At 35.9% G+C, this 19,307-nt stretch overlaps 3 protein-coding genes across 7 annotated transcripts; 1 reads left to right on the top strand and 2 right to left on the bottom strand.

Annotated features, from left to right (window-relative positions):
* Positions 1-242: 242 nt before the first annotated feature.
* LOC127966514 (mesenteric estrogen-dependent adipogenesis protein) lies at positions 243-5,768 on the top strand. Of its 3 annotated transcripts, none has more exons than XM_052567544.1 (6): positions 243-431; positions 651-955; positions 1,041-1,171; positions 3,119-3,234; positions 3,372-3,542; positions 3,620-5,768. In XM_052567544.1, exons 2-6 carry the CDS (start codon positions 756-758, stop codon positions 3,638-3,640), a joined length of 639 nt encoding a protein of 212 aa, XP_052423504.1. In that variant the 5' UTR covers positions 243-431; positions 651-755; the 3' UTR covers positions 3,641-5,768. The 3 variants fall into 3 exon arrangements, with proteins under 3 accessions (XP_052423504.1, XP_052423502.1, XP_052423501.1); XM_052567542.1 differs by lacking the exon at positions 243-431 and having other exon boundaries at positions 443-955; positions 3,372-3,440; positions 3,527-3,542; XM_052567541.1 differs by lacking the exon at positions 243-431 and having other exon boundaries at positions 446-955.
* alox5ap (arachidonate 5-lipoxygenase-activating protein) lies at positions 3,830-8,213 on the bottom strand. The gene is made up of 5 exons (XM_052567545.1): positions 8,045-8,213; positions 7,762-7,840; positions 7,003-7,073; positions 6,431-6,512; positions 3,830-6,055 (listed from the first exon to the last, which is right to left on the bottom strand). Exons 1-5 carry the CDS (start codon positions 8,181-8,183, stop codon positions 5,893-5,895), a joined length of 534 nt encoding a protein of 177 aa, XP_052423505.1. The 5' UTR covers positions 8,184-8,213; the 3' UTR covers positions 3,830-5,892.
* A 1,961-nt stretch (positions 8,214-10,174) lies between these two features.
* Positions 10,175-17,623, bottom strand: LOC127966513 (SUMO-specific isopeptidase USPL1-like). 3 transcript variants are annotated; one of them, XM_052567538.1, is made up of 9 exons: positions 17,468-17,609; positions 16,660-16,814; positions 16,304-16,426; positions 15,076-15,727; positions 13,257-13,367; positions 13,035-13,164; positions 12,815-12,940; positions 12,548-12,708; positions 10,175-11,781 (listed from the first exon to the last, which is right to left on the bottom strand). In XM_052567538.1, exons 2-9 carry the CDS (start codon positions 16,777-16,779, stop codon positions 10,487-10,489), a joined length of 2,718 nt encoding a protein of 905 aa, XP_052423498.1. In that variant the 5' UTR covers positions 16,780-16,814; positions 17,468-17,609; the 3' UTR covers positions 10,175-10,486. The 3 variants fall into 3 exon arrangements, with proteins under 3 accessions (XP_052423498.1, XP_052423499.1, XP_052423500.1); XM_052567539.1 differs by having other exon boundaries at positions 16,660-16,811; positions 17,468-17,601; XM_052567540.1 differs by lacking the exon at positions 16,660-16,814 and having other exon boundaries at positions 17,468-17,623.
* Between the last annotated feature and the right edge of the window lie 1,684 nt (positions 17,624-19,307).

Below are 19,307 nucleotides of genomic sequence, written 5' to 3'. Positions count from 1 at the left end.
TCTAAAATTAAAACTGATATTAGGATTTTTTAAACTACTAGCAAAATTCTTCTTTAAAGGTTTATATACAAGTTGACTGAAAACGAATTTGTTGAAGCTTGTCACAGCTTTGCCAAACTAAGTAACCTATTCTAGCCTAAAAATCACCCAATCCTCTCTAAAATCATAAGTAGATCGTAGTCTGCAATCAATCTTGGACTAGTTTAAGTTTTTTTCCTAGACAGTAGCGACTGAAAATGCTTGCAGTAACAGTTCCCTCAGGGAAAGGCTACTTCACTGTTGGAGCTTAAATGACCTACTTTTAATGTGACTACCGGTTATAGGAAAGATTAACTAATTCACTCCATTTATCATGTTGTGAATCACTGTTTGTCTGTGTGCTTAAAAGGAGGACGCCCGGGTCACTTAACCCCGCTAAAACAGTAAAACAGGTGATAAAACTCAAACTTCCCGTCACAATGCTGAACTGCTCTCAGTACTGAACTGGTCGCCGTGATTTAGCCAAGACATGTTCCTGGATTAACATTATTGTCCAAAAATATAGATTTAGGCCAACATATAGGTGTTGATACAGGAACATGTTGTACTTGGTGAAATCACGCTCACCGGACTGGACTACAGTTTATGACTCAGTTGAATGTGATGCTCAGATTCACAAACCAGCTCCACGCCCACCAAACAAAAGCGGAGGGCGACTCACGCGCTGGACGAAAAACTCGGATTTGTCCTCGAGAACAAGTTACAAGAGAAAGAACATGCGGGGAAACGTGAATTCTGGCTTTGTTATGAACGTTATCGAGCTGGAGTCGTTTGTGAACAGCCCTCCTGCTGGATTCAGTGTCGAGAACCGCGCGGGCTGCAGAGTCGTGAAATGGGCTCAGGAGAACAGCTGCGTGTTCATCGATGAGATCCAGTCTAGCAAGGGGAAAGTGATTTTCTTTAATTCTCCGGGAAGGTAAATTGATTTAAATAACGTCATATGACAATATGCAGGGTTAGATATAGCGTGCTTTTGTAACTCTTCTTCTTGGCCATTTCAGGAAAGTCATAGTACGTACTTTGAGGGAGTACACAGATTTGAGACGACAGCTAACGTCAAAAACAATTTACATCCTGGTGTCTGCGTGCACCAAAACAGAGGTCGAAGAAAAGAGAAAGAGAGATGTTCCAGGTAGGACATTTAAAAAATGATTAATTGTTCACAAAGTGAAAGACTTTGACCTGCTTCTGTAAATGAATGTGTTTACGTACAAACAGAGACTGGTGTGTTGTGTGTATAACGGTTACATCATTGTTGGGTAAGTTACTCAAAACAAGTAATTGATTATAACTGATTACTAATTGAAAATTGTAATTTGATTACATTACTGATTACTGTAATGTAACTAATTACTTTACTTCCAAGTTACTTTGAAAACATATCAGACCTAAAAATTAAATACACTACAAAGTGAAAATTTTAGTTATTTCAAGTCATTTAATATTGACTGAAAAATATTACAAGGGATGAAAACTGCAACTTGACTTAAATATCTAATCTATTTTTAAAACTTAACATACTTCATATAAACCTGCCTAACAATGAAAAATGTATCTTTAAATGTGCCTATAAAGTGTTTTATATACAGCATTGCTTGCTGAGTGTAGGGTAGATGTGTATGCATAATTATATTGACTTTATTAACTGTAATCAAATTACACAAATTCAAAATTGAATGTTACATTAGTGTGTTATCAGAAAAGTAATTAGATTACTGCATTCTACCCACCTCTGGTATACATACATAAAATTATATATTAAAATATATTCATTAACAAATATTAAAATGACAAAATCAGCTTTTAAATATACTATTCTGAAAAATGTATCTCTTTTTTTAAATTGATATACAACATATATATACAAACACACACACACACACACAGAGAGAGAGAGAGAGAGAGAGAGAGAGAGAGAGGAGAATGGGGTGAGTTGAGCCAGTTTTTACTTACTGTGTGTGTAAAGTGAGCACATGGGTCCAACTTAAATATGTCCGTGAATTTCTGGAGTTAGTGCATCTTTGGGAATAATCACTTTGGATCTAAAATCAATCATTTTCAAAATATGGCTTTCCGAAAAGAAAAAAAAGAAGTGGTCTCTTGGCTCAACTTGCCCCCATTGAGGGGTAAATTAAGCCTAGGGAGAAGGTAAAGAGACATGCAGTTGAACTGTGCCATTGATTATGTTAATATATTTTATATGAAAATTTTCACCTTTCATTTGCACTTTTGCTAAATCAAAGGAAGAGAAATTATCAAAATTATAAAAATACATCCAGGGGGTTTTCTTCACCTGAGGCTCAAGATGCTGGGTTAGGAGGCTCCAATAATAATAATGGCATAAAGGTTTGGATAATAGGAAGGATGTATGACTTCTTAATAGATTTATAAAATTATACAATACACAACTTCGAAGGCATTTTAATTATTTAAAAAATGTATGTGTGTGTGTGTATGTGTATATATATATATATATATATATATATATATATATATATATATATATATATATATATATATATATATATATATATATATATATATATATATATATATATATATATATATATATATATATATATATATATATATATATATATATGTATATGTGTGTGTGTGTGTGTGTGTGTGTGGATGCATGTTATCTGAAAGTGAATGGATGGGTATATACATACATCTGCATATCATATGTAGTCAGTTAATTAGTTAGCTGATCATTTTATACAATATTCTCAAACGATGGCTGTGTAAACCCTGTTGTTTACATGTGTCATTACACTAAACTTGTCTACAACTGCAGTATTTAACATACAGACTACTAAAGTTCCCTGTTTGTTTAAAGCAACAAAAAAAAATTCCATGGCCACTTTTTATAAACAAAGCTATATAAGTAATCAGTGATATATAAGTAAGCGCTGCAGTTGTAAAAATGAATCAAAACAGGAAATCCATCGGAGCTATCATATATGTGTCGCAATGTCAACCGGGAAGGTATCATTAAACTTTGACACCACTGTATAATGTATTTGTGAAGTCGAATGCCTCGCCCTTCTTATGATTGTACTTCATTACTTCATAGTTGTTGGGTATTATGTGGTGGCGATCAACGGCAGTCATCCAATGATCAGATGGGAGATGGAAAGAGGCTTAGACATGACTATTTCATCTGTTGCTGGAGAAAGTTATACAGTTGATGTGAGTTCAGTGTAGACTTTGCTTTTAATGATGTACAAATTGAGTGTCCTTTTTCTGGCAATGTAAAAAATGTATTCATATTTTATATATATATATATATATATATATATATATATATATATACACTTTTTTTTAAGGTTGATGTTAGTGCTGCAATACAGGGATGGGTCGGTGAGAGCCTTCAAATCCTTGTTGATGCAGAAAGGGTAAAACCTATCTGGAAAGATGCACATTTCACCATCAAGTACCGTTCTGACGCCCTTTTTGACTTTCCCTACTGGTTTGGTTTCAGCAAACGACAGTTCAAGGTGTGTTTTAAAAAACAAGCAGACCTCTAGTCTAGGATTTCTAGTATTGAGACGATGACTGAAATCTGGTCTTGCAGGTCACGTACCATGGAAGATGAGATCAACACCCACAATGTTGTGTGAAACAGCAAATATCTACTGCAAACAGGCTTCAGTCTGTGGAAATTGAAGCCCTGCACAGATGAGGAGACCATTAATGCACCTTAAAGGACAGTCTTACTGTGAATTGAACTTTATTTTGCTCATGTCAGCAGTCATACAAAAAAAAAAAATCACAAAGAAAAGGAGATCAATGGAACATAATCTTAATTATAAATCTGTTGAAGCAGAAAGGTCAATTTCATAAATCCTCACATTGTAAACAAACTCAAGATAGGTCAAATACTTCTCTCTATGCAAAAGTGCCTGAATGAGTTACCTTCATTGCTTTAAATGGGTCATATCACGAGGAATCAGAGGGGGATCTTTTTGGATTACTGAAATCAATCCAAATAAACAGACAATTATATTATCTAACCTCACGTTACGCTTTAAGTTGACACACCTCTTGTGCTGTTTCTGGCTTGTGTAGCACCTACTGCTCTGCATATACTTACAGACAATTAACAGAAACCTGCAGTTAGGGCTGGGCGATAAAACCATAATTATCATGATGTAATTCTCTTTGATGAAACGATAAGAGTTCGTTAAATGTTCAATAAAATGTTTATGGACCAAAAACAAAACAATGAAATGTGCTTGAATTCAGCAAATAACACAAATGACTCTATTTTAAACTAATTTAAAGCCAACTTAAGCAGTGTTGAAAAACAGGAGAAACACTGCGCAACGATACATTTAGAGGACTTTTCAATGTACCAATCACCATGATTTACCATGGAATTACCAGTAACACTAACTGCACCATGGTATTGTGGCAGGAATGTGGAATAATTATATGAAATTTTATGATAATATTAATGTAGACATAAATTAAAGCTGCAGTCTGTGACTTTTGATGCTCTAGTGGATAATAAACAGCTGCTTGCATCTTGCGGAAGAACATCGTAGCCGGAGCTACTTCTCTCTGTTTATGTCTATGAAGAATCACAAAGGTACTGGGTTACTCCGCCACGGTACCCCCGAAGCAATCTAAAATAGTCCGAATATAAACACTTACTATAGATGTACTCTAGTGATTCAAGACCAGCTAAAAACACGGTTTGGACAATGGATTCATGGTGTACTCACTTATTATATACATTTTGTAAATTTTGAACAGAAACTTATGGACCGCAGCTCTGATTGGTTATTTCTTACCGGGAGCAGATGAATTTCTCCAAATGGCAATAGGACCACTGGGAGGAGCCAGAGGAGCTTGATTTTTTTTCACAGATTATCTGTCTCATATTCTTCTGTCAGGACATAATGACAGGTTTAACAAATATGTAAAAAAATATATTTTTTACAAAAGTTACCTACTGCAGCTTTAAATGTATTAAAAGAGTAAGGGAATATACATTTTTTTTGTGATCAAGCTATAGCATTTGTGCATTTATATTAAATGTGACTACTGTTTTTTTTTTAATGCAAATAACTAGAAACAATATAATATGGAGGTGGTGTGGTTTTAACTGTGGGTGATAGTATGCTACTATGGAAGACCAGTGGTTAATTTTAATAAAAGTAAAACTGTCAGAATAATTACCTTTCAATATCTACGTATGAGGTAATCACGATTTGAAATTTATTGAGATAATTATCATTATGAACTGATATGAGCATTTAATTGTGACAATTGTTTTGGCCATATCGCCATATCGCAGTCCTTTGTGCAGTTATACCCTGATAATTTCATTCTGACATTTCATCACTAATTATTTTGTAACCCTGTCATGTAATACAGCCTTTGCAAAGAGGCTGAGGATTTTGCTGAACTATATTTCACACAACAGGAAACCTGCAATCCGGTGCCATAGCAGAACTTGCCATTTTTAAAGGCACAGTAACCAAAAATTTAAATCTAAAGCTTAAAGAGGTGTGAAAATGAAACTTTTTTTTGACAAATCTTTACTAAGCTTACGCGTTGACCTCAATGAAAAAACTAAAGCATGATATGACCCATTTAAAACATTTCTTCAAATATCACATGCTGGGATAGTAACAGTAAAAACAGTCTTTTGTTGTTTTGTAAAGCTTTTTTAAATGTACATATTATATTGCAATTAAATGCCTTTGTGACCATCACTGTGAACGCTTCACACTGTTCTTGCCACATCCTCTAACTGACAAACCATTAACCCAAAGAGTTTATCTACACTGATCTGTTAACTCTACCGTTTCAGCTGCAGAAAAATCTCTCATGCACAGTTCAGGGCAAGAGCAGAAGTGTTGACGCTGCTTTGGTGATGGTCTGGATGTACTCTTTGTAGTCACTGCCACCATAGGTGAGCATCAGGTGATTTATGATTCCCACAACACACATGAGTGACAGGAAGAAGAGGATGCGTTTCCCGAACAGGAAGCCAGGAGTGCTGTCAGACATACAAGCAGAATATCTGTTATCAAATCTAGTGTATGTAAAATATGGGTGGGTTACAACACATGGTTGATGTGTCTGTATAAAACAACATCCAGGGCTGAGAACTCAAAGAGATCTTATCATGCAAGTTCTGCCCACATCATAAATTTGCAACAGTTTATGACTTATAGTCTATTTGTATTGAGATTAACGTTAGGCAACAACTAATGCTGCTGGAATGCAGAACAACCCACATTTGTCAGTGTTTCATGTAGTTTCAGGAACCGCAGAAGACATTTCAATTGAGTGTACTGCAGCTTTAGCACAAAAAAACTTTTGATGTTTAAAAGGCCTTATTTGTTCATAGTTAAGGATTTACAAATCTTACCTCTGGCAAGTCTGCCCCAGGTAGCCAACAAAGTACTTCTGCCGGACCACAAGGTAGATGATGCCAGCAAAGGCAGCTGGAGCTGTAAAAAAAGAAAAAAGAAAAGAAAAAGTGTTTTATTTAAATTATATCAGAGAACTTCCAAGAAAGTTATTGTACAGGTATTTTATGAGGGCTGACTTTTATTATATATATATATATATATATATATATATATATATATATATATATATATATATATATATATATATATATATATATGCGTTGGTTCCTTAGCAACTCAATTAGCCTATATTTCAGTGTTATTCAAAAATAGAGCGAAGTTATTATGCAGACAAATATTTGCACATGGGTCATAACAGTAATTATAAGCCAGGAAATGCAAACCATTTCTACTTCATTACAAAGGGGTATTTTCTTTGGTCTGATCCTATTACTATATTGTAGTGAATGTTAAAAATAACACAGAAAATAGCAAAGGCACTTTCACTTCTAAAAATATTGATTATGTGCTTATTTAACTCAATCACTTAACTGACTTTTGAAATTTTTTATGATGAATTGCATTGTACCTTGGCTGAGGCAGATACCTGCGCACCACAGTACTGCCAGAAATGTGGGGTACGTGTCCATGCAGTTTCGACTGAGAAAACACATACATAAAGTATTATAAAGCAGATCATTTTATTAACTGAGAACTTTTTCATACAGGTTCAGAAACTAGCTCTGGTATTTCATTTGACCCGATGGAAGATGTGCTGTCAGTTCTTCTTTGTAGTACTTCCATGTATCTTAGAAATATTGTGAAAGAGTTGTTACTTCCTCTTTGGTGGTGGTTAATGATATGATTGCATCTAAATTGAGATAAACTACCAAACCAGGATCCAACAGCCTAGATATGCAACTGATAATAATGCTGTCAGTTTGGTTTATTTTGCATATTTGAATAATAATAATAATAATAATAATGAATAAAAAAACATTTAATACAAGTCTCATACACCTGATTTAATTTTAGCCCATTTACATGAATGTAGACTTTATGAGAAACTTTAAATGAGTGGAAAAAAGTACAGCTATAGGCTTTCAATATACAAACAGAAACACCAGTGCAACCCTTTTGCAACATTAAGATTATGTAAATAAAGCAGGAAGTTAGTTTCCAGAAGAACAGGAAAATTTCGAGCTGTTATGCAAAAGAAGCTACACCAACACTATTTCATAAACAGATTATTTACCTCTCTCTATAAAAAGCTCTTTTGGCGCTTAAAATAATAGTTAATTTTCCTGTCAAATTCTAGAGTGGAGAAGCTCGAGTCAATAATACTCACTTTGCACAGGACAAACGCTCAAACGCTGCAGAATTCTTAGAATGAGTGCACTCTTTCTCAACCTTCAAGGCGAAGAACACTAGAGGAGAGGTGAATATATTAAAGATTGGACATATTAGTACAATGCATGTGCATGTATATTTAGGCTACATTATGTATTAATTCCTGGTAGTTGTATAAACACAGCACAGTGTGTTCAACGATGATTTGCATACACATTCTACACGAACATCTTTTAATTATACAAAATAAAAATAATAGTGATAAAGTCGAAATGTCATACCATTCTGAATGACGCTGAGAAGAGTGACCAGCACAAGCAAGAAAATGTTGTCCATCACTGCCACAAACATGTTCTCGAGTGTGCACTGCGGGACTGTCTCAGACTGCTGTCTGATCATTTGTAGCATCACAGATAACATCAGCACTAAACTGATGCGTTTCCTGATGGGAGGGCCACTTTCTTTTGAACTTTTTGAAACTAATTATCTGAGTGTGGGAAAACTTGTTCCTGGTAGGCTATAGCTCCATTTTCCGTCTGCAGCTCTCTCTCTCTCTTTTCCGTTTCACACCTCGTCATAACAGTTGATATTTTAGGAAAAAAAATAAATTAAAAGTTTAACCACCTGAATCTGACGTTGAAGCCGACGGTCTGTTTCGCGGTTAAACACTGCCCGCTGTTGGCTGAAACTGTTTTGCAGGTCTTAGCTGGTTTGTTTCAGCTCGTCTTCAACTCTAAATTCTGGTTTTGGACATCACCAAAACACTGTATATTTGGGGTGTCTCTTTAATGTGACACCTGAATCAACTCAACAGCTCATTAACAGTGTATCAATATGCTGAAATGGTTGTCAAATTAAACCATTAAAATTTGCATTTTCAGGAGGCTGCGTTATCCAAGATTGATGACATCTACTATAAACTAGCCAACAGAACAAATGGTATTGTCACTTTTTTTTATTTAAACACTAAATATAAAGAGTAAACTTAATGTAGTTAACCAAGTCTATAATTTGTTGAAGTAATTTAGTTGATATATTGTTGCTGTGCTGTTTCAGGTTTGAAAAAATATAGATGTTGGTCAGAAAAGATTAACTTCACCTGTTATTTCAACTGTCAGTATACGTTTAATAAATTAGCAGACAGTATGTTGACTTTAAGCAACACTGTAATATATGAAAATGTGACATCAAACAATCTGCAAACTTATTATGATTCATAACTTAATTTTGAGATGCTTATTTTTAACCAACTGCTTTCAAAATCATTATATTTGTGGATCTATGAGGAAAGTTTGCCTCAGATTTACACAGATGTCCCAACAGAATAACCATCTGTTTTTCCTCATCTTAATAATGAACATGCAACATTTCTGCAAAGTTTGAAAACCCAGAAAATAACCAAGACATTTGTCTTAGTCTTAAAAATGTATGTTTAATTTGATACCTAACCAATTTAATTTGGTAAGGTGTTTTAATTGAACCGTGTGCTTATGCTAGTATTTTTTAAAAACAAACTCCATTTGTTTTAATACTTTGTTACAAAGATAATAGATTTTAAAAAAATTATTTTAGGCTTGAGTGTCAAAAAACTGTTTGGGCACTGCTTGTTTTCACATTTTACAATAATCAAACTTTTTAAGTGGAACAAAAAAATGAACAAAGTGAAGCTCTTTGCATTAAAATTTTCCATGCCCAATTAAAAATGTAATCTTTTGGTTTTATTTTAGTTGTGACATGGTCACTTGAATATTGTACTGTGATCATATTTTAAAGCAAATGCTCGACTGTAAGCAAAAAGCACTACTGCACCAAAAGGAGGGGATATTCGATTAAAATATGAACACTTGTGTCTAATATTAATATTATGTGATCATGAAATGAAGTGCACAATGTTAGCACATAGTTGTTTACAATATACAAACCTCATATACTATCTACAGATCATGGAAAAAATTATAATAACAGAAATGGCTTAGTAATTGCTGATAAATATATATTCTACCATTTACCTTACTGTTAAAATGTTTGGGTCATTAAAAAAGAAGAAGAAAAAAAAAGGATAAAGGATGCATTCAATTTATCAAAAGTGACAGTTAACAAGATTTAAGATTTCTATGAAAAATAAATGCTTTTCAAATAGTAATATTTCACAATATTATTTATTTTTTTTAATATATATATAAATTTGATGAAATAAATGTATCCTATGGTAAACATTAGATTTGAATACTCCTATAATTCATAATCTTTCCAACCACAAACTGCAGGTCATGCAAATATTATTTTGGTTAGAAACTGAAAGAAATACCCATTCCAAGAAAAACGGTAGGAATCCCATATACAATCAGTGTGAATTTGAGGCTTTTAATTGTGCAGTGAATTGTGAGTGAAAAGCCAATAACCACAACATATTCATTTTTTGGGACCATTTAATATGAACCGCTTTAAATAATGACAACCATAAAAAATGAAACCACTGTACAAACCTTTACAAATGCATTGTACATAATTTGATCTTCAAACATTGCGTACTCTGCACCATTTAATGCTCTTTATTCTTCAAGTATATGAGACAAAATATGAAAATATGATTTAACTGATGATGCAACACAGGCTTTCCTAACAAAAGTCTTGCACTCCCAATACAAAACTACAAAGAGGAGTTCTTGGGTACAACTTGTTCTTACACCAGACCAAACGTAAAATCTAAAAGCTTTTCTTGATCAGAAAAATAAATCTAAGCCATTAAAATCAGTGTTGTCAATTGCAGTCTGGCCCATCCCTGATTGTATGTATTCATCAAGATTCAATACGGATTCATTAGTAGATGAAGGGTAGGTTAAAGGTGCTTCTGGAACCAAAGTTGCTACAGAAGGAGTTTTCTGTGTCGTATCCGCATTCTGGCCATTGTTCAACATCTCAAGGAGCCCCGTGCTGTCTGGTGAGAGGTTACTGACGGTCGGCGCAGGAGACAAAAGTTCAGCGAAGAACTGGTCATACACCGGGCTGTCATACACTGACGTACTCGAGGTGACCGAATAAGGCGACGAGAGGGCTGTGCTGTCAGGTTTTGGTGCAGATTCTCCTGCACTTCCCAAAAGATGGTTTAGTTTGGCCAGTTTCTTCCTCTTAGCCTTGAGTTTTTTCAGTAGCTTCAGCCTGAGGGCTTCCGTAGTGCTAACAGGCTGCTGGTCTGCCGAAAGGCTGGGACTTTTCTTAACAGATGCACCACATATGCTACCAGAAAGGGTGACTGGTTTGTGCTGAGGCACTACCGCAGAATTCCCATTACTTGAATTTGGCAGTTTCTTGCTTAAGAAGCCACCGAACATGTCCGCTGGTTTTGCTAGCACAGCTTCGTTGTCACATTTCAGAATGGGTTTTGGTTTTGAAGCAGGAGGAGGAAGTATTATTGGTGTCGACTGGAAGGAAGAATTAAGTTGAAATAATGAAGACGCAAGCAGTGGAGGTGCATGTACTGGTGTAGCCACTGACGGCTTTACCACAACTGGATTAGAAACTAAAGAGCTTTCCTTCGAACCAGAGCTTTGGGGTTTTGAAGGTTGACAAACAGACTTAGAGATACAAGATGAACTAGATGTTACAGGAAGAGTGGGAAGAGCGGATGGCATGACGGCTGGGCTCTGGGGAGTCTGAAGAGCCTCAGTGGCTGTGTCCACATCAACCAGAGTGAGCGTCACAATGTCTGTCTCAAAGGTGTCCGGTAATGTGGTGCTGCCTATAGATGTATCCAAAGCACCGGCAGCAGTCGATTCTCCCACAGTGAGTGTGCTGAGGACACATGTGTCATTGGCCTCAGAGTCTGACAGTTCGTGCAGGTGTTTATCATCGACATTCGTAAGCGCCGAGGGAGCTGTCGGTGAGCAAACCTCTGAAGCTTCATCTTTAACGGAGTCTGATTCCCAGAAAACAATGTGAATTTCATTGGCAGGAAATGAGAACCTCTTGTGGATGATGCTGTAAGGGTATTTCAAACCATCCAGTTCCAGCCACGACCCTAAAAGACAGAACACAAAACATGTAAATGAACCACTATTAAGTTTAAATTTGAATATCTAAGATTACATTTTACAGAGCAACTAATCTAAGATAAATTTAAATTAAACTTTACTAGTTATTTAATAACACTATTATAATAATAATAATAATAATATAATTTTTCATCGAGCAACAATAAAATAAATTCAAATGAATCATTGGCTAATGAGATTCATAAGAACAACTACATTACCATTCAAAAGTTTGAGTTAAATAAGAATGTTATGTTTCTGAAAGAAGACTATACTTAAAAGTATAAATACATTGCAACAAGAACACCTTAAAATAAAGCGTAATCAATATTAAAAAAAGTTATGGAAATAAAAAAAAAATAAGTTGAATACATTTAACAATTTAATCTATATATATTTTAAAATGCTATTTATTCCTTTGATGGCAAAGCTGAATTTTCAGCATCATTACTCCAGTCTTCAGTGCCACATGACTTCAGAAATAATTTTAATATGCCGAATTGGTGCTCAAGAAACATGTGCTCATTATTTTTATTGATTTGCTGCATAATAATTTTGTGGAAACTGTGCTTAATGTTTTACAGAACAGCAACTAACTGAAATAGAAATCTTTTCTAACATTATAAATGTTTCCACTATCACTTTCGATCCGTTTCATGTATCCTTGCTGAATAAAAGTAAGTGTAAAAACTCTAAACTTTCGATGGTAGTGTGAATAGATCAGCTAATCAACTCACAGAATAAAAGACTCACCATTGCTCTGGCGGATCCAAGTGGCAAAGTGTTTTAGATGCTTATTGTACTGGATAACAGTGCTAACATTGTAGTGTGTGCCCTGGAACTCAAAGGAGTATTTAGAGAGGTCTTTCCTGGGCAAGCCCTCCACAAAATGCAGTGCAAACACAGAGGACAGCCTGCAAAAAAATTACAGAAGACAATAATCACCCAACAGGTTAAATTGCGATGAAACAGGGTGGTGATAAGGAAAAAATGGAAATGTATAGCTATTCCAATGCTTACTTTTCCAGCACCATTTTCCTCCTCTGGTTTTTACGGTTGCAGTTACTGCACTGCATTCGGTGGATGGCTTTTAGTGGGTGCCAGTCATTCAGAATCTGAGTGAATGTTGTAAGAGTCTTCTCAACACTGCAAGACAATAGGAGGGTTGTGAGTTACCTACATATTTGCCATGTATTTCACTTAATTATCAAATACAAATGACATTGATTAAAACTTTTACCTGTTATTTAGAGTATAACTACAAGATGTGCACTTAAATTCCCAACGGACAGTGTGCTGGAAAAGCTCTTGAGCCCAATTGTCGGAGCGCAGAAGGAGAGGGAGAGCAAACACAGGTGTTTCCTGCTGGCCTGTATGACAGACAAGATTAATCACTCAACACAAATGACAAGCAACAGATTGATATAGAATGGTTTTATGATTAGCTCTTGAACCATTTTACCAATTTCACACTTTAGTGTAGGCTGAAGGAGTTTGAAGAGTGACAGACGGAGCGCAGACAGCTGCTGCTCTGCTTCACACAGGACATCGGCGGGGACTCTGGTTACCTCATCTGCAGAACGACACAGGTTAGCGCTCCAGCATCTGAATGAAGAGCTCTACACAAAAGTGTATTTTTGTAATGAAGTAAATTTATAAAAAAAAAAAAAAAAAAAAAATAACACATTTATATACCTTTATACTACACTTGTCAACATTTGAAGTGGATCAAAACCTTTCATCAAAGTTGTCCTAGAACCTAAAACCAAAAGTTTTAGGACAACTTTAAACTTTTTGAACCACTTTAAATGCTGACTACTGCATAAAAAAATGCTAAAATAATTTGACCAATTTATAATGTTATACAATTAAATTTATAGAGTGTTAATATGTACAGGTGCTGGTCATATAATTAGAATATCATCAAAAAGTTGATTTCACTAATTCCATTCAAAAAGTGAAACTTGTATATTATATTCATTCATTACACACAGACCGATATATTTCAAATTTGTATCTGTTAATTTTGATGATTATAACTGACAACTAAGATAAATCCCAAATTCAGTATATCATTAAATTTGAATATTGTGAAAAGGTTCAATATTGTAGACACCTGGAGCCACACTCTAATCAGCTAATTAACTCAAAACACCTGCAAAGGCCTTTAAATGGTCTCTCAGTCTAATTCTGTAGGCTACACAATCATGGGGAATACTGCTGACTTGACAGTTGTCCAAAAGATGACCATTGACACCTTGCACAAGGAGGGCAAGACAAAATGTCATTGCAAAAGAGGCTGGCTATTCACAGAGCTCTGTGTCCAAGCACATTAATAGATAGAATAGATAGAATATAGCAGATTAATAGATAGAATATAAAGGGAAAGAAAACGTGGTAGAAAAAAAGTATACAAGCAATGGGGATAACCGCACCCTGGAGAGGATTGTGAAACAAAACCCATTCAAAAATGTGGGGGAGATTCAAAAAGAGTGGACTGCAGCTGGAGTCAGTGCTTCAAGAACCACTACGCAGAGATATATGCAAGACATGGGTTTCCGCTGTCGCATTCCTTGTGTCAAGCCACTCTTGAACAACAGACAGCGTCAGAAGTGTCTCGCTTCAAAAAGGACTGGACTGCTGCTGAGTGGTCCAAAGTTATGTTCTCTGATGAAAGTAAATTTTGCATTTCCTTTGGAAATCAGGGTCCCAGAGTCTGGAGGAAGAGAGGAGAGGCACACAATCCACGTTGCTTGAGGTCCAGTGTAAAGTTTCCACAGTCAGTGATGGTTTGCTGTGCCATGTCATCTGTTGGTGTTGGTCCACTGTGTTTTCTGAGATCCAAGGTCAGCACAGCCATATACCAGGAAGTTTTAGAGCACTTAATGCTTCCTGCTGCTGACCAACTTTACCAACAGGCAAAAGGATCCTGACCAACAGGCAAAAGGATCCCCAACTAAGTATTGAGTGCTGTACATGCTCATACTTTTTGTTTTAAGTTGGCCAAGACATCTAAAAATCCTTTCTTTGTATTGGTCTTAAGTTATATTCTAATTTTCTCAGATATTGAATATGGGATTTTGCTTAGTTGTCAATTATGATCATCAAAATTAAAAGAAATGTCAATCTGTGTGTAATGAATGAATATAATATACAAGTTTCACTTTTTGAATGGAATTAGTGAAATAAATAAACTTTTTGATGATATTCTAATTATATGACCAACACCTGTATGTGTGTGTGTGTGTGTGTGTGTATTTATATATATTTATTTATCTTACCTTCACACTGTTGCTCCTTGGATTTCAGATAGGAGTATGTCTTATCATATGTGGAGCAAAGGTTCCAGACAGCAGAGCTGCTGGAAGGCACTGATGTCAACTTGTCAATCAGCTTTACATTCTGACATGGAGTCTCTCTGATGGTCCTGCAGTTCACGAGCATTGCCAACAACGAATCCAACCAACACAGGTTGTCCTCAATTTTCCAGAAAAGATGAGGTTGCACAGGAACCAGCTCTGATGATTCCACATTTACATCCATTGCAACGATCTCCTTGACCTCATCTTGAGTACTAGACACACAATCAACCTTCCCGTCACAGAAATCTAAATCCTCATGGGTGGCAGCAGCAGGTAGATCTTCAGGATGTTGTTCCTCAGTGTCATTAATAGAGTCAGTCTTTCTAAGTATTGATTGTTCCTCAGTAAACATTTGTGTTTCGACAGTTTCATCTGGTAGAGTGCCGTCATTGACATCAGCACAACATGGCTCAGGCACACCAGACAAAATGCCCAGTTTCTCCTCTCTTGATCGCTTTGAAGGGGAGGATGCTTCATCCACATCAGATAGGGAAATGTTCCTCTTACATCCATCTTTAGACAAGCTAGCATGCACATCTTCCAGAGATCTACTAACCAATGGGTAAAGGCACTGCAAAGCAAACGAAAAACACACGACAATCTCACTGGCCAATCACAAGCATTTAATACTATGACAAATATAGTTTTACCAGTATTGATAGCTTAATAACAAGAGTGTGAATCTCACAAAACGTGTTTAGCTTGTACCTCACCCCCAAATCGAAAGGACAAACTATTTTTTGCAGTAAGAAAATAAAGCCTAATTTAGAATGGAACATTTGGATTAAACATTTGCAACTTTCTCCTAAAAATATAATTAATATGATAGTCAAATGATAACCATGACAAATTAAGCACATTTGCCCTCAAATTTCTCACAAAAAAAAAAAAAAAAATCTGTAAAAATTACATTTTAACTGCAATGTGCACACATTTTGTGTGTGTGTTTGTTTCACAATGCAAAAATTATTAATGGGCCCAAAACTAGGCCATACTTTCTTCATGCAATACGAATACTAGTTTATTATTTTTGTTTTGGAGTCAAATGAGCCAGATATATTATTGACAGGTTGTGAGATTCTTAAGTCTATTAATTTGAAGTGTCAGCATTTCCTGACAAACAAGGAAAACACAACAGACTTCTCACCGCTGGATTTGTACAGAGCAGAACACTCTCCTCCAGGTTGACAGCATAAAAGCGGAGGGCATTTTTCTGACCTTTTGCCAAGCACCAAGGACAGTTCCCTGGTGAGGCATTTCTGTCTTCACACTGTAAACAATCAAACAACAATATATGAGAAATCACAATTACTCAGCACAGAAAATACAAAACCCATTATACATTTAGTGTACAGTACACAGCTGAAGTGCTTTTTATGACTATTCTTTCGCCTTTTACACACAGATTTCCGTGTTTTTCTCTCGTTTGAGGTGGGGGATACAGACTAAATTGGAGCGTAGCTTTGCACGAGTGACAGAGGGAGAGAACTGAGCATAACTGACTTTTCCCAAATACCCCGCCACCGCTGGGCTCGGAGCCCCTATACCAGTGCCTTCGCCGTTCATTCTCACGCCACTAAGGTTTCCGTTCTTTGTTGAGTCCTGCGGCCATAAACTCGACATAACCGTGACACCCGACTCACCGCCTGAACTCGCTGCTGTGAGAGAGAAGAATTCATTTCTGAGACATCAACTGACCCATTCAGGGCGGATACACATCAAGCAAACATCTCAAACTAGATTCTCTTTCCCATACTAGTGCTTGGAAGTCATTAAGAGAACAGTTTTGGCTTGGTTTAGTTTAGGTTGGCAAATATAACGTTACGTAATCCAATTTAGTATGCAAATGTTATCATTGTTTACGATTAGGTATTGAATACTAAACATCTCATAAACCTAAGTAAACTTCAGATAATATTAAACATGTTCACTAGTTTCTTAAAAAATAAAATACATAAAACATAGCTTAAGGATCCTATATGCTAAAGGAATGCCTTCGCAAATACGGTAATAGTTCCGTTACTGACATGCAAATTAATTTGTCTGCAATTAATCTAACGTACTGTTTTATTACTGACAAAAGTAACGTTAGATGCAAATTTGAATTTACAAGGCACTATCAATAACTGGTAAAAGCGACTAACGTTATGTAAAAAATAAAATACACAAAGCTGTTAGATATTTATATATTTCTTTGTTGGCGCGAACAGCCACGGCAACAGTGAGAGGACTGGAATACAAGCGCCCAAAAACCTTAAAAACTGCATTCACAACCGATTTCCAACGGTGCACATCGTTTGCACCAACATACCTCGAAACCGGATCGAAGGTGGAGAAATTCCAAGCTGGATATTATACACGCATTAGGTGATTCCAGCACGCCGGTAGGAGACATATCCACGAGCATGCTGTCTGTCGTACACTCAACGTACTACTTCCGGTTTAGGTTTTACCACAGAATGTCTAATATGGCGAGAAGTTTCACTCTTCACTACACTTCCAGCTTCTGAACTGATTGCAGTTCCACTCTGATTCCATATGAGGGCGCTCACAGGACAAGTGCAGAATGAATGGAGGTCAATGGCGGTATACCCCTCAAAATCCACTTTTCTCAAGATATAATTTTTTGTCTAGTAATTTGAATGTTGTATTCGAAAGGAGATGCAAAGAAATTACACATTGCTGGGTGTTAGATTTTTAAGAGTCACTTATTTGCTTTAAAAAGTCTTTTAAAATGTCAATGACGTCATACACATTCACATTCATTAGCAGAATGCTAGCGTGTCATGGGCAACAACAACTCAACCTGTAAGAAATCGAAAGGACATAAGTACTCGTTCATTCAACTTTCGACCTATAACCCATGTTGAACTTGCAAAACCTACAATCAGATCTCAGATTTCTCAACGGCAATCGGGTGAAAGGGACAAATTTAGCCGTCTAGCCCCATATACTCCCATTCATTTTGCACTCATGCCGATCGCCCCCAGTGGAACTCTGGTGGTACTGCAACCAAAATTCGGTACAATAGGACTTAATAGCGAGTGGGAAGGCTCTCCGTAGACAGGCTCTGGTTTTACAAAGATTTATTTACAGCACAAGAGCGCCATCAGCCGGATTGTCTGCGTGTATTGCCGAACAACTGAACACATACTGTCTGAAATTAAATTAGGCAACAAACAGCAGGGATTTAATCAACGCCATCAAAACACTCAAGTGAGTCTAAACTATAATTAAAAGTAGATACACACAAATGGACAGGCTGCGACGTGTTAAATGAGAAAAAATTATTTAGAATTCTAAATGTTTACATATGGTCTAATTAACGCAATTTAAAAATTAATTCAATAATTTAATATTGCTACCCACAATTTCTCTCTAACTGTATTTGAACGAGTATAAATAGCCTATGCAAACGCACGGAGAGAGAGAAATAACACAGTAAGCTAGTAACGTTATAGAAAAATAGATAAGAAAATAGTAGATAGGAAAACGTATAAATGAATTTCCAAAAGCTTTAGCAGTACATTTTTCATAATTGAAAAGAATATGGAGTTTCAAAACAAAGTGAGGTCATGGATATCTGATTATACAGCATAGCTATGTTTTTACTATACTTTTATCATAAATAGCATATGTATTTGTGCTTCAATTTCCTTAATAATACCTATGAAATATTTAGTAAATTTACCTGTTTATTTTGTTTTATTTAAAATAGGCTACTACATATTTGGTAATAGTTTTTATTTTCACGTTGATTGAATAAAACCGACCAGGAGTCATTAGATTTCTATTTAGGCTACTGTGGTCTGACCTCACGACTTTTTTTCTATCCTACCCAAAGTTACAAGGAACACTTTTTTTCTGTTACACTTTTTTAATTGCGATATTTGAACAAGCGTAGCCTATACATGCCACATAAATACCGATATGAACAAACAACAAACTGTACCCCAAAAAGTAAATATATCAGATCAGCAATAAACATGGCCGTATAAAGCATATCTAATCAATAATACATGTTGAATTAGGCGTGCTCAGTGCAGCATATGCCTCGCGTCTGTGAACATGTGCTCGAGCGGCGAAGCGCCTGCATTGAGGAGTCGTAGGGAGCTACAGCTGCTCTCTTATGAAACAATGGTAGGCATCAA

This window comes from Carassius gibelio, chromosome B10 (assembly GCF_023724105.1).
Source record: "Carassius gibelio isolate Cgi1373 ecotype wild population from Czech Republic chromosome B10, carGib1.2-hapl.c, whole genome shotgun sequence".
NCBI classification, from domain to species: Eukaryota; Metazoa; Chordata; class Actinopteri; order Cypriniformes; family Cyprinidae; genus Carassius; species Carassius gibelio.
The sequence above is the reverse complement of the archived record's forward strand: the minus strand, read 5'-3'. Positions and strand labels throughout refer to the sequence as shown.